Source organism: Carex rostrata, chromosome 13 (assembly GCF_964058835.1).
Source record: "Carex rostrata chromosome 13, lpCarRost1.2, whole genome shotgun sequence".
NCBI classification, from domain to species: Eukaryota; Viridiplantae; Streptophyta; class Magnoliopsida; order Poales; family Cyperaceae; genus Carex; species Carex rostrata.
The window spans coordinates 9,143,244-9,159,316 of NC_135930.1; the positions used below are offsets into that span (position 1 = coordinate 9,143,244).

The 16,073-nt window shown below is 34.0% G+C and overlaps 2 protein-coding genes across 2 annotated transcripts; both read left to right on the forward strand.

Moving 5' to 3' along the window:
• The first annotated feature begins 3,215 nt into the window (after nt 1–3,215).
• Nucleotides 3,216–6,026, forward strand: LOC144564595 (uncharacterized). The gene is made up of 4 exons (XM_078314202.1): nt 3,216–3,889; nt 4,483–4,585; nt 4,929–5,134; nt 5,440–6,026. Exons 1-4 carry the CDS (start codon nt 3,297–3,299, stop codon nt 5,699–5,701), a joined length of 1,164 nt encoding a protein of 387 aa, XP_078170328.1. The 5' UTR covers nt 3,216–3,296; the 3' UTR covers nt 5,702–6,026.
• Nucleotides 6,027–7,924: 1,898 nt separating this feature from the next.
• On the forward strand, nt 7,925–13,028 carry LOC144564348 (transcription factor MYB118-like). Its single transcript, XM_078313950.1, has 4 exons — nt 7,925–8,119; nt 10,721–11,202; nt 11,326–11,452; nt 12,501–13,028. The coding sequence occupies exons 2-4, from the start codon at nt 10,889–10,891 to the stop codon at nt 12,810–12,812; spliced, it is 753 nt and encodes a 250-aa protein (XP_078170076.1). The 5' UTR covers nt 7,925–8,119; nt 10,721–10,888; the 3' UTR covers nt 12,813–13,028.
• Nucleotides 13,029–16,073: the final 3,045 nt, after the last annotated feature.

The following is a 16,073-nucleotide window of genomic DNA, read 5'->3' on the forward strand; positions in this document are numbered from 1 at the left end:
CAGTGAAGAAAAAATATTGCCTCGTCTCATGGGACACTGTTAGTAAATCCAAATCACAAGGGGGTTTGGGAATAATAGATCTTAAACGCCTAAATCAGGCTTTATTAGCCAAATGGTGGGTCAGATTCAAGAACCCCCAAATTTCTGGCATGTGGAAAACTATAATTCTGCATAAATATGGTTTATTAGGGTTCTCTTCTACTTGTTCCCCTTTCTGGTCTGGTATTCTGAGACATACAAATGTTGTAGAATTAGGTCTTACTAGACAATTGGGAAATGGCTTAACCATCCTTTTTTGGAAAGACCGTTGGTGCTCTGACCAACCTCTCTCCTCTCTCTTTCCTAACCTCTTTTTACACACTACAGACCCTGATCTTTTGGTTATTGAGGCCTATGTAAACTCTTCATGGCAATTACTTTTCACACGACAACTTACTGGTACTTTATACTATGAGTGGCATCACCTGCACATTCAAATACAAAACTTTGTCCCCAATCCTTCTACCCCAGATACACTTTACTGGAGATGGTCCTTGGTGGGTAAATTCACCGTGCATTCTTTTTATCGATGGCTAGAATTTGGAGGCATTTCCAATACTACTTTTAAAACAATTTGGTTGTCTAAAATGCCCCTTAAAATCAAAATTTTCTTGTACTTGTTGAAAATAAATAAAATACTCACTAAGGGTAATCTCATTAAAAGAGGATGGCAAGGGGATCATGCTTGCCCTTTTTGTGGTAAATTTGAATCAACAGACCATTTGTTTGTACAGTGTACTTTTGCCAATTCTATTTGGCAATGGATTGGGTCACATAATAACTTCACCTTTGCAGGCACTACTATGGATGACATATGGTTTATTAATGCATGTATACCTTTAAAACACATTCCTTTAGTTGAATTTGTTAGAGGTGCAGTACTTTGGATCATATGGCTTGAACGGAATAAAATATGTTTTCAAGGCTCTTCTTTACCCTCTTTGCAATCGGTAGGATCTAAAATTATTTCACTTGTCAAATTTTGGTGTACTAATTCTAATACAGGATCTCTTTTACACTTATCTCTTATTTTACCGATGGATACTAATGATCTTTGCTCTCAGGACCTTCTACCTCACTCCGAGGAAGAAACCACTTCCCTAGAGGAAGAAGTGGAGAGAGAGGAGCTACCAGGGACACCCACCCCAAATGGTCGACGGTTTAATCCATATGCTTGGTATAATCCCGACTATATAGCTTGACTGTGCAAGGATGGAAACAGTTTTTTGAAGATATGCTGACTACTTGCATCCCTTTGTAGTTTAGACCAACAATTTATTTTGATGTCATGTTTGCTTTGCAGTTCCTTGTTCCTCTATTGTAGTTTGCTATTGTCGTTCTTTTGTTCATCTATTAGTACTTTGTATACATGCTTTGAGCTCTAGATAGTTGGAGCTCTTTGCATTTGACATTATGGTTTCTTAATGAAATCGGTGGGCTATACCCACTTTATCAAAAAAAAAAATTCCTACTTATAAAATTGTAAATATAAAAATACTTAATTATTAATTGTCAGCATAAGATAAGTAATTAGATTCTTTAACTGAACTCCAACATGGATACTGAATTTTATACATACGACATCGATCTTAGTACAATGTCTTAAAATATATAAGAAAAACTGTGGATTCGACGGTTCTTAAATTGTTCCAATTTATTCATTTCAGTTCGTGAAACAACTTTTACGAATGACAATAGAAGTGCAGGTCAAAAAACGTTTAGAAAATGAATGCACTAAAATTAATTTATTAACTTTCTAATTTTGACCGCTTGACTTTCTACTAAATTAATTCGAATGTTTAAAAATTTCACATGTAGATACATCACACGTAAGGTAGGCGGGTTTCAACGATTCGGATTCGTCATTTGAAATTGATTTGATGAGTTTTAGAGTTAAGCTCACCAAAACTTTGGTGAGCTTAAGAGCACCCTAGTTCTACTCATATAAGGAGCTCTCTCCTTCCCTCATATCTACTTGTGGGACTAATAAAAGTTCAATTCGGACTTAATTTTATTTTGTATTCTATATAAAACTCAGTATAAAAATAATCAGTATAGCAATACAGTATGTCCTGTAAAAAAATGTGATTTAAATATATTTGATGACATTTAACAACAATTAAAGTTCTTTTCTGTATTCTAGATCATAAATATACTTGATAGCATTTAAATAAATTTAGCAATATTCTAGATTACATTTTCTGACAGTTTCGTTTGTTTCTTTATAAATTTAACAATAATTAATAGTTAATCCGATATTTAAATATACTTGATGATTAGAATGTTAGAAATTAGATTCAGAAATATCTATTGATATATTATTATATTTACAGAACTTAGTAAAAGTAATTATACATAATTTAAATGTTTATTTTTCTTGTAAGTGTGTTTGTAAAAGTTTATTTTTTGTAAATGTTTTAATTACATATTTTAAATGTTTGTAATTATATTTTTTAAATGTTTGTTTGTTTATAAATGTTTTTAATTGTTGTTTTCTTTTTCTTTTTTAATTTATTTATAAATATTTTCTTATTTTATTTGTACCATTTTAGTAATATTTTTTATTAGAAATGGTTCATCTTTTTAATATTATTATTTAATTAATTTTATTTAATTTCATTAATATAATTGCGTGGGTTTATGTTTATCAAATGTTACAATTTAAAATCCATTAAAATATTAAAATTACAATATATTATTGGTCTAAATAAATAGATGTGGCATGATAGATTTTTTATTATAATTTTATATATAATTACTTTTTTATATTAAGTTAACTTTAACTTAATTGGTTAAAATCAATACAAACAGAACGCTATACTATTCAAAAATAATAATTAAATAAAAAATCATTTATAACTAAACTAAATTAAAACAAATAAATATACATATTTTAAAATAAATAAAGATTTCTCACAATTAATCCCATGATACAAACGAACACTTATTTTCTCAAATTTTCATAATTAATCTCGTACATTCCGTACTCGTGAGTTCTCACTTTTTTAAAAATAAATTTCTATTTTCATTTCCATTCCCGTTTCGTAATCCCATGACATCCGACACGCCAGACTTTCATCTTATTCTTTCTTCCAATTTATCTCTCCTCTAAAAAATAACGGTACAAAATCTTTCGGCTTTTGGTTTCCCAATTTTCCCGTTACGGCGTTACCTGTTTTGTAGATTTAATTACTTCTTCAATTAAACGCCTCTTTGGTGTTCGATACATCACAGTTTCGTCCATCTCGCCATCTCGCATGGAGGCCTCCGTGCGACTCCTCACCTATACCGCCGCCGGTCTTCACCGCCGCAACCTACCTCTCTCCTCGCTGCCCCTCTTAAACCCTAAACCTAGACCCGTCGTTATCCTCTCTACGTGTAGACGCACGCTCCGATCGGCGACTTTTCCCTCTTCACCCAGTCCCTTCTCCTCTCCCTTCTCCCATATATTCCCTTCCCCGCCTGAACCACTATCCTGGACCCCACCATCTCTGAATTCTTTTGAAGGAGCTTCAATCCAATGGGATCAGCCCAATTTCAGTCTCTCTAACGCCAAAGCATCGATTTTTTCTGACAAAGAGTCGGTCTTGACGGTTGTCTTGCTTGGATGGCTCGGAGCAAGTCAGAAGCACTTGAAGAAGTATGCTGAGATGTATAATTTGAGAGGGATAAAGTCGGTACGATTTGTCGTACCACCTATGGAAGTTCTGGGGCTTGATTTTGGTGCCAATGTGGAAAAAAAGGTGAAGAAGTTGGCTGAGGAGATTGCTGATTGGTGCTCTGAAAATGAGACAGATGGTAGAGAGAGGCACTTGATGTTTCATACCTTCAGCAATACTGGCTGGCTTGTGTATGTAATTTTTATTTTTATTTTTTTCGTTTAACAACTTTAGTTTAGTACAATGTGTATTTCCTTTATCAAAATGCAATTATGAATGTAATGCCTGTTGGTACTTCCCTTGAAACAAAACTGCATTGAAGGTATTTTGTGTACAAAATTAGTTGGTAAGAAGCATGTCTAAGTACATATGCCTCAATTGTTGTAGATACGGGCCCTTAATGTTGTGTAGAACTCTTTGAATTCTAGCTACCCATGGCATGTTCGGTAAGTAACGGAAGGAAGAGAAAATTAATGGAGTGTAGTAAAAGAAATGAAGAGAAACCAGATAATTTCACTTGTTTGGTACAATATTTATGAAGAGGCTGAGGGAGAAGATCAGAGTTGACGCGATAAATGTTTCTTCTAAACTCAAAATTTCATCCTCTGTATATGGATAGACTCAAGGGAGAAAGAAATGTGTGCTAATCCAAATGCCCCTTCAATTTGAAATTGATGGATTGAATGGTACAATTGATAATCATGTATTTAGATTGGATACAAGGGGTACTTTTTACATTTCAAATTTATGGGTTGAATAGCTGATGTTTTGTATTTCATTTCAGCTATGGTGTAATACTTGATAGCTTAAAGTCAAGAGAGGATGTAATTGGGAAGATTAGAGGTTGCATTGTTGATTCTGGACCTTGTGCTGAGATTAGTCCCGAGGTTTGTACTACTATTTTTTTAGTGTTGTGATATTCTTAATATTGATTTTGAATTGGTATGTTGATTTCCATTTTAAGTGATAAACAGGTTATGTTGAAAGAAATAAGGAAATTTATATTCACCTGTTCATACTAGCCTACCATCGGAGCGTGCGTCTGTGTTCTGTTATTCTACACTTGTCAGTTTCAGTACAGATGTGTCAGTAAACACCGAGTGAACTATCCTCACATAGCCTACTTACTTGACTACTACATATGGAATTTAAGACTAATTCTTGGTTTATGTTAGAGAAATATACACATTATTGAGAAGATTTTCTGATGATATATATGTTAAGTTCTAGGTTTGGGCAGCTGGATTTTGTGCCGCATTTTTAAAGAAGCGTCGTCCATTGGAACCTCCTGGTGAAAGCTATGATAATTTCAAATTGGACAGCATTTTCGTGAGAAATTACCCGATTGCCACCAAACCTTCAGTTGGTGAAATGGTGCTGTTGCCTCTTTTAAGGAAGTTTTTTGAGGTGCTCCTTAGGTGGCCTGATGTTAACTGGTGATGCCTTATTTTTGTTATTTTCTTTATTTTTCTGATTACTGGATTTTGATGGGTGCATTGCCAAAGAGATGAGTTAAATTTTGACAGTTTTTGTCCTCTTAATCCTGAATGAATAAAAGCTGAGAGTCTATTTGTAGATCATGTAAAATGCACGAGTGTTTTTTTTTTTTTCTGTTAGTCTATTTGTAGATGTATTTGTAGTCTTTTTGTCCTCTTAAACTAAACATAGTGCCTTTTCCGCTTAAAATCATACAGATATTGCTTGCCCCCTCTTAAATTTACTCTTCTTTATTTGTCAACAGGAGGCTGAAAAAATACATATCAATTCTTTCAGAGAACCAGCCGCACTGCCCCCAGCTATACCTCTACAGCTCGGCGGATAAGGTCATACCGGCAAGCTATGTAGAAGAATTCATTGCTCATCAAAAGGCACTGGGACGAACCGTTTATGCACATGATTTTGGGTTGTCGCCACATGTTGACCATTTCAGAAGCTACCCCCATTTATACACAGCTAAAGTTGAGGAATTTTTAAAGCTCTGCTCCACTGCAGTGGTTTCTTAGTTCTTCCCTTACCCTTTTTCAGATAATTTGTGGGCTTAGAGTTTTACTGATCATTTTACCATGTGCACGGGAAATAAACAAGCAACCCGGGCTTCCTTTTGTCTCTCCTTTGGGAAGGGGATGTATTTGGGTTTATATGGGCATGTTTTTGTCTTTTCTTTTTCAAATTCAGAGTGCTGATTTGCCTCGTTACTTCATGTCACTACAAAAAAAAAAATTATAAGCGTGGATAGAAATTTACAACACCGTGGATATTGTATTTACCCAGGCTGATAATAGAACTGCTATTATTTATGTGCATATATCCAGGTAGTAATTTGAGGCAGACTGCAAGCAGTCTTATTTTCTAATTTTTTTTAACTGACAGTTTCTAATTAATATCTAGAAGTTTTTGACAATAAACACAATATATTAATAATAATAATAATAATAATAAAATATAAAAAAGTTAATTATTCATAAATATAAATGTACTATTGGTAACATAAGCTTAATAGCGTAAAAAACGAGTGCGTATCTGCCCAGGTACTTGAGGTGCAATTTAAAAGAACAAACGGTCCAGATTAATTCTATTCAAATCAAACTTAATTCGGTAGCTGTTGTGATTGTAGGGTGCTGCTTTAAGATTTGTGCCATGCTAAAAGAACAATCCTGATTTTAAGCTTGCACCTCAGGTACCTGGGGTGATAAGGATTCGTAAAAAACCATGTACCAGAAGCTAATTGTTCTTTATTATCCTCAACCTTTTTTTACCAAAATTTCTCTTTGGTTGATATCTGCGTTGCGTGTTCGTACTGTCTTTGAATGATATCTAAATCAATTATATAGGTTTTGGAGTTGAGCCTCTTGGTGAGCGATAGGTTTACATGTCAAATTATACATTTTTTAAGCTCACCAAGGGGCCTTCACTTCATGACCTATATGAACGACTTCAAATGATTAATTCAAATTATTGAAAGTCACCTACTAGAAACTTAAATAACGAAAAGTACATACACAAATTTAATCTTGACATTTATATTATAGTTTTAAAACATCAAACATTTATATTATAGTTTATGCTATAATTATTTATATTTTATATCTGTTTGGAATAAAACGAGGCCGGAATACCAACATTAATTTTTTTTGGTTGACTAAATACAGTCACTATTTTTTTTTTTTTTTGGTGATTGAATATAGTCACTAATTTGTTTTGGGTTATTGAATGCAAGGGGCCCTTCAATATTCGTGCAAGACAAACCTGAAGATTCAAATCCAAACCCAATTGGGTTACTTTAAGGCAATGTTATCAAAATCGGACCGGACATTGACCCAATAAAGCTTCGGGTCAATGGTTTACTGGACGGACCGATGATTCAACCGATTTGATTACTTGTTATTCTAGCATTATTATATACATATATCCAACATCAAGATTATATACAAGCATCCGGGTCCAATTTTTTCGGTTCAACCGGCTGGTCCGATCCGGTTCTGATAACATTGCTTTAGGGGATCAGAATTCTAAACCGGACTCGGTGGAAAGAATACAAGATCGGGAGAAAATATATAGAAAGCCAGCTAAGACAAATCTTATTCGCTAAAAGCCGGGATATTTTTTTTACGGTTTATTGCTATTCATTAAAAACCGTCTTAATAAACCGGATTTGAGTGGTTTGATTACACAAACGGTCTTCTCTATGGACCGAACCAGACAAGCATCCAGGTCTGGTTATTTTCAGTTCAACCGGCTGGTCCGGTTCGGTTATGATAATACTGCTTCAGGGGATCGGAATTCTTATTGAATACCGTCATTTTAATCGGGGGTGTTAGATCAGTAGGGGTGCAAACCGATCGGATACGAATCGGATAGTGGTAAAATTATATCCGTATCCGTTTTTATTTTCCGGATACGAATATGGATCAGATATTAGACAGATACGGATACGGGTCGGATATTAACCGGATACAGATACAGATATCTGTTTTTTATAATAATAAATAACATAATTTTTTTCAAAATACATATTAAATTATATAATATATATCTACTATTCGGATACGGATAATTAAAATTCAAAATTATATCCATATCCGTATCTGCACGGATATTCGGATATCGAATATCCGTATTAAATTTTTGAATATGGAGTCAGATGCGGTCGGGTAATATCCAATCCGTTTGCACCCCTATAAATCAGTGTGGTCAGATCTGCATTAAGAATCGTGCAGATCTGAGTGTCGGGCCGAATTTGAACTTGAACTGATGTCGATCGGACCGCCCAAATTTTCATCCTGGTACGGTTTGGTTTCTTTCTAACATTCGTCTCTCCAGTAGAGCCTCCGAGAGAGAGAGATGAAGAAGAGAAAAAGGAGAGACAACGATCACGATATTTCGTCGCTCGTGGGGACTGGTATGGCCTGGTATAGCCAAAGGTATTATTCTCATCTCAATGTATCTCATGCTTATCTTGGAATCCATCGGTATTCGGTACTGTGATGATGACGTGTCTATGGTGATCCTCGAAGGAATTTATACATCCAATGTTTGGTGTGATCTTTTTCAAGGTATGCATAGTTTATAGAGTGTGTGTGTGTGTGTGGCACCAGCCCCACGGTTACCGGAGATGATTTATTATATAGTTCGCACGGGTAGTGTAGAGAAAATCTGTGCTTCGACCTTCGAGTGCATTTTAGAGTTAGTGTCCTCGTTAAACAAAATGAGTATCTGTACCCATTCTTCTACACACAGATTGATGCATTCATTTGATGCACAGAAGTTATTCGATGAAATGCCAGAGTGATTTATGGTTTGTATATCGGGATCCTAATAGGTACAACCAAAGGTCTCAGCTCCCTTAGCATCTTCAAGAGCAAAGGGTTTGTGATCCATTTCCTTAACATAATCAGGTCATGCAAGAATTCTCACATTAATCAGTGAACATAATTTAGTATTTTAATGAAAATTGCCAATATTGATATGACTCAGGATTAACAGATTAAAGTAAAAAATATTTCCTTAAGTTAACCTTAAAATACCATATCTATCCTGTACTCATTAAAGGAATGACCAAACTTATATTTGCAGAACAATTTGTTTAGAGTGAGGTTACGTAATTATGCATAGCGCACATTGGTCCGTACTATAGATCCATATCTCCACTTTCAAAGTCCAAACAATTGATCCGAACAACTCAATATGATATCCATATGAATATGTATTTGGAGGCCAAATTTTACATTTTTTAGATTTCTTTTTACCATGTTTTTAGATAGGTAGAAAATCACTTGATCTAAAATTCTAGACCATCCAAGTAGTGATTTTATCTACCTATCTAAAAAAATAGTAAAAGAATTCTAAAGAATGTAAAAATTGGCCTCTAAGTTCATTTCATATGGAGATCATGTTGAGCTATTCGGATCAACTATTTGGACTTTCGAAATGAATTATGGATCCATAGTATGGACCATTGTGTGCTATGCTTAGTACCGTAGTCTCACTCATTTGTTTAAGTGTATCTGATAATTAAAGTAGTATTCACACACTTCATTATTTTGGAACAATCTATTAATTTCTCCTAATTTCGAGAGAGAAGAAGTACACATGACTAGTTGTCCTTGGAAACCGGCCAACTAGAAGATCAATATTTTTGTGAAACATTCTACATATTTGATATTTTTCTTAATAAAGGGTAAAAACGGTACTTTATAAGTTTAAAATGTATTTTAATAGAAAAGACAATAAAATGGGTAAATTTGTGAGTTTCTGAAATTTAGAAGGGTAAATATGGTATTATGAATTTTAGAGGGGTAAATACGAAATTTCGAAGTTTTTGAGGGGTATACATGAAATTCCCTTTTTTTTACATTTTGGATGTAAGGACCCAAGGCTTCCTTCCCAGTAAAAGGAAAGAATATTCAAATCGTTGCATTTTTGCTAACTTCTCTTTAGAATTTGATCTAATGATTTGGTTCATGTTCTTTATCCATATTGATTAATATGTACTTGTCGATATATCAATCTGAAGTTCAATGTAACAAATAATTAAGGGCATTAATCTGTGTGACCACTTAAATGGATTTTGAAAAACTTTACTAAGTATGTTTACATTCATAAGCCAGTGTTAGATAACGGTAAGCAAAAAAAAAAAAAAATTCGAAACTCCTATTACTAAACGACAATTGGGGTTTTAGAGATATCTTCAGGGTTTGGTGTTAAAAGTTCAAAACTCCTGTTACTAAACGACAATTGGGGGTTTAGAGCTATCTTGAGGGTTTGGTATTAAAAAGGAAACCGAAACTAGTAACCTCATTATAAGGCACTCCAACCCATATCTTTTCACCAGACAAACATTCCATCTCCTTTACCAAGTTGATCTCCAAAATCTGCATGGTTGGATCTTAATTAGCAATGTCTAGAGTGATGACTTCCCTTAGAAAGGCCATATCGGTGAGCAAAAGCAAAAAACTTTCTATACTGTTCTTGCTTCTTTTCAATTACATCAATTACTGTTCAATTTAACAATTGAGGAGGATTCCGATACTATTTTTTTTTTTTTTTTGGATATATGAGTTGGTGGTGTTACAACCTCTCTTTTCTATTAATATTTGAATATTTTAAACAACGAATCCAATTATTTATCATTTTTCTTATATGAGCAATGTGTTCACATAAAATTTTGTGATCTTTTTTGTTTGTTTTGTACGAGATCAAGAAGCCGAGAAATAGACGGACTAAGATTTACATGGATTCTTTGATCTTAATACAAAACAATCTAAAATATTATCAAATTTTGCATGGATACCATGCATGAAGATGGATGAGATCAACAGTTTAGATTTATTGTTTACATATTGAATTTCGAATAGTTGTGCAAAGTAGAGGTTATGACAACTTGTGATGTTGGAACCTTGTTTACAATTAATATCATGTTCTGCTACATTTAATATAAGCTTCAGTAGCAACAGATCACTCTATATTCGATTTTGGATTAATTTTTTCAAATTTTTTGGTAACTCATTGAATATTTATTTCAGGTGATAACAAATAACTCTTTGGAGTCAAGTACTTGTCAAAGTCTTGAGCAAAGTAATAGAAATTTGGTGGATCATGAGCATTTTGGAAGTGGTAGTTCTAATTTCCGAAGTACGTGGTTGAGTCTTGCAGGAGGAGATAATTCCTCACATGACTATGTCCATCCTAACATGATGGAGGGAAATAAGCAACTTGATCCGTTGGATCATCATGAGAATTTTGGTAATTTTACATATGCTGACAAAGGAACTAATATGCATCAAGTTCCAGCTCAAACCAGCAACATGCTTCCGACATCAAACACTTTAGACAGTTCCACCGACAACGTACTTCCAATGTTGCACTTTCCGGGACACTCCACTCCGAATATTAACACTAGTCAGCTTGGCGAGCAGACATTCACTGAATTGGACCATAATTCTAGCGATAACATCCAGTATTTACCTGCAAACACAAGAATACATTGGACTCCTGAAGAAGATGAGTGAGTACTTTTGATACACATAATTTCTATATTTCTGAGATATATAGAACATATTTTATGCCCGTGTGTTTAAGGAACTTTAAAAGAATGTCCGATTATATTCTACTTTCTTTTTCCCCACAGATTATTGAAAGAGCTCGTGAAAAAACATGGAGAAGGGAAATGGGCATTGCTGGCAAAGCGTTTCCCATCAAGGGATGGAAAACAATTGAGAAAGAGATGGATGAACCATTGTAGACCCCACATTAAGGTACGGTTATTTTTTTTCCTTGGTACCATGTTCTTTCTATATATTTTCAATTATTAGTGTATATATACTTGAGAAATTGTATAATCATAAGAGGAACTAATAATAAAGATAGATCATCACTCTCTGATAAAGTTTGTTCAACTCTAGATCCACAAAATAGTCCATACATAAATTATATGATATTTTGGGAATCGTGAGTATTAGGATAAGAAGTTTACTCGATGCTTTAGGTTTATATAAATTTTAAATTCAATGTAAGTTAATAACCCACATTAATGATATGTAGTTGTCAATTTGTGAACAGATCAACTTCTTGAAAAATATATCCGAGCTTGTTATGCATGTAATCTGCCAGTAATTTATTCATAAGTTAGTCCATTGTTCAATTTAATAAGTATATATCTTAAACACACTATAGCATTGTCATAGCACCTATCAATGGAATAAAATATCAAGAATTGCCTCTAACAGAGTTTATGGTAGCTGCTTTCTTTGATAAACCATGTGGTAGCTATACTGAAGCCAGAATAAGCCACTTGACCTTCCCTAGAAGGCTAGAACTAGAAAAGTAGATATATATATATTTTTTTTCACCATGATGGCTCATTAAAAAATAGAAAAGTATGCTTGTATATGAAATTATATGCCAACCTAATAACGTCAGCCTTGGTCAATGAACAAAATCAAAGCTGTACTTTTTAGTTCTAAATTTTAAAAAATGCATTTTAGATAGAAAAAAAATTTCATGAAATTGGATTTCTATGAACCTTGTCCAAGGTATTTGTATAAATATCAAAAAAGTCAGTATCTTATGGACCACAAGTAGTGCACGTTTTGTAATGTGAAATATTTGTTTAGCACAGAATCAATCAGCCTGGTGTTAATCTTTAAGCAGTAATTATTCAATCTAGCCAGAAATAAAGACTCCTAACTTGTACCGTTTGTATTCTATTGAATAATTTATATCGTATAGATATCTATTTTACATATACCGGTTGTTGATAACTCAACTTATTTTCTTTCTTTCTTGGGCCTTGTTACATCAAAGGATGAGAAATGGACGGAAGAGGAAGATGCAATACTTATAAGAGCACACTCGCAATATGGGAATCAATGGGCAAAGATAGCACAAGTTCTGCCTGGTAGAACTGAAAATGGGGTAAAAAACCATTGGAATACAAACAGGCGTAAGAACTTGGCAAAGACCTTTATAAACAACAGGCATTCGAAACCAATAGGCGCTTTGCAGCAGTACATTGGAAGCCTGCTTCAGGATGATATAGCAACCACCTCAACCGCAAATGAAGCAATCCCAGAAAATGCCAAGTCACGAATGCATGCCAATCTCCAACAAGGCTAATTGCAGGATGTCAAGGGAATTTGAAGGGTAGATCAGGTCTTTTAGTATCATAACTCTTAATAATTATGAATTGTTGTGTAATATTGCATTATGACATATTGTTGTGACTTAAATTTTCTTTTCCTTTGTTTTTCAAATCCTTTGTAATGGAGAACTAACATTTTATCTAGTGGCAAAGGCAATGCCCTATGTGTGGGAGGTTACAGGTTCGAAATCCGGATGGAAATCTGAAACGAGAGATAGTGGGGAAGAGAATTGAGAAATGTAATCTTTATTTCATTCTTGATTGTGTAACCTTTCAAATGAGTAAGACATCTCTATTTATTATTTAAAGACAACAGATTAGTCTTCTAACTAATCTCTAATCACAGCTTTGCCACTAACTAATTATGTTGCTTTCTAAACTAATTACATTATTACCCCTTGCTAACTAACTGTCCAATGCTACTACCATAGCACTGGTACACCGGTGCTATGGGTTTTTCTCCAACTGAGTATATGCTCCAATACAACCCCCCCACCCCACCCCGCAAGCTGAGCTGTGGGTACAAACAGTCAGCTTGGAAGATAAGTGAGTGAATCGTGGAGAGGCAAGTGGCTTCGTAAAGATATCTGCAATCTGATCCTTGGATGAGATAAACCGAATTTGTAAGGATTTGTTAGCAACTCGTTCCCTTACAAAGTGGTAATCGACTTCAGCGTGCTTCGTTCGAGCATGCACCATAGGATTAGAGAACAAAAAGGTAGCCCATATGTTGTCGCACCAAAGGGTTGGGGGAGAGGACAGTGTGACTTGTAATTCGGCTAACAAAATCTGAAGCCAAACAAGTTCAGAACTGGTGATAGCGAGGGATTTGTTGGAAATGAAACCAAGTAATAAGCATGGAAAAAAAAAAAGTAATGGGCTCAGAGAAGGGTTGGAGACTTCCTAGAACTCATTTTTAAATTTGAAACTGAAAATTAAAGAAGAAAATAAACAATAAACAACAGAACGGATACAGGGAAACCTAACAAAAAAAACTGAGCTAGTACACTTCTTGAATTATGATTACAAATTAACGAGAACTAGTAAATGAATGTTTCTCTTCTCTGACCAACTAATCTGCTGACTCTCACACATCATACAGCCCACAAATACAGAATGTGCAGCAGAGTACAATACACAAAGGGTTGAACTTCAGATCTTCTGTGGCATTGCCTGATATCGAGGTTTATTCAATGGTACATAATACCTTGAACTGGGGATGGCTTTAGGTTTTGGTCCTATGATGCAGCTCCTTTTGAGTTTATGGAGTATAGTACGTTGATCGGTGATGCACTCTTGCGGAGGATTTCCAGGTCCTGTTGAATTGGGGATGTTCACACTCGTTTCCCCCGGGTTGATGACAGTATACATCAATTATGTTGAACATAAGTTCACTAGGATCAAATAGTTCGCGTAGAAGTCGACTGAGGGGACAGATTATTCGGCCTAACCAATAGTAATCTGTTCTCTGTGGCAAGGAAGAAAAGAGCATGTATTGTAAGATCGATTCAGTAGCCCAAAAGTTGATTCAATTCAAGCATCTGGTTACTATCAAATGTATTTCATTGATTATTTGATTAATTAACATGTCAGGTTTTAAGGAAAGATGGAAAGTAGACTGCTAAAAATATTGTGTTACACTGTTACTCCGAGTTGAGCCGACTGCCCCTGAGTTGGGCCAATTAGTCTCTCAACCGAGCTTTGTATAAAAAAGAAAGTAATTTTAATTATATTAAAAGGGGGAAAATTTCATGTAAACTCCTAAAAAGCTTCAAAATTATGTATTTCTCCCTCTAAAATTCATAATATCATATTTACCCTTCTATATTTTAAAACTCACAACTTTAACCATTTTAGTGTCTTTTCAATTAGAACTCATTTTAAATTCATAAACGAAGTGAACCTGCTACTTGGAGGCAGTCCTATCTGTTGACATGATTCTATTTTTTAGTAAGAAGAGATTAATTTATCCTGGCACTTTAGAGGTACTATTTACGAGTAAAGTTTTATTATTCAAATATCTGTTTCAAAAATATTTGAAAGTGTTGGCAATTTATTAGAATATGCTCAAGCCATATAAAAGTTGTAATATTAAAATATTTGCTCTCTACATATTACAATGCAGAAAGCACATCACATTTTACTTATTAAAATATTTGTTTCTACATATTAAAAAGTCTTTTGTTGATTGATATACAAGAACAAGGTAGAATGAATGCTGAAAGCACATCACATTTTACTTTTAATTATGCAAATGTTTTTGTATTTTACCTGCGACCACGTGAGATCTCAACATTTTACTCCCTTAACTTGAGTGAGATTAATTCCAAAATAACGAACAATATATACAAGTGTTGACACGAACATAAACATTATTTTATCGGCATCTTCGCATAGCCACAACATGTATGCGTTGGTAGACATGCATGATGTTGAAAAGGGAGGTAGCACAATTAGCTAGAAAAAAGTTTTAGAGTTGTTATATTCAAAAATTGAGAGTTCGATTCCTCCTCACGACTTGGTAGTTTCTACGAAGATTTTTAAAAGACATGCATGATGCATCGATGCCCTTATCATTCACTCTATTTGATTTATTCTATTTGAACAATCTAAATAAATAAATAAATAATGGTTATATAGAGCTTTTGGTTTGTTCTATTTGTAAGTTTTCATTTCAGAATAAATTATTTTGTCAAATGTTCGACATGAAAGACTATATAAAAGTGATAAATCATTGTGCGTGCTTTTTTGTTTTATATTAAATTTCCTATACAAAAATATACATTTCTAGCTCGTCAATATTAACTAATTGATTTCTATAAAAAATAATTTACTATAAAATAATAGGAAGCTGATAACAGTACCCGCATTGTACCTACAGGGAGGCCACCGAAAATTAAATGTGAAAAAATAACTTTTTGTGGAAATCGCAAAAACTCCACAATTCGAATTTTTTTTTTCTAAAGTATTTATACCTATGTACGGAAGTATTTATAGCTATGAGGTGAACAATTATTTATTGTGTGGGTACTGTAGCGCGAAAATAATAGTACCCATAGCACTGTTCCCACGGGGGACCATCGAAAATTAAATGCAGAATTATAACTACTTGCAGAGACTGCAAAATCTCCACAATTTTAAAATTTTTTTCATATTATAAATATCTATAATTTTTTCTTTCAAATAAGATCCATGATGATGTACTTTCAGACTCGTCGGCGCACAAGTATTTATAC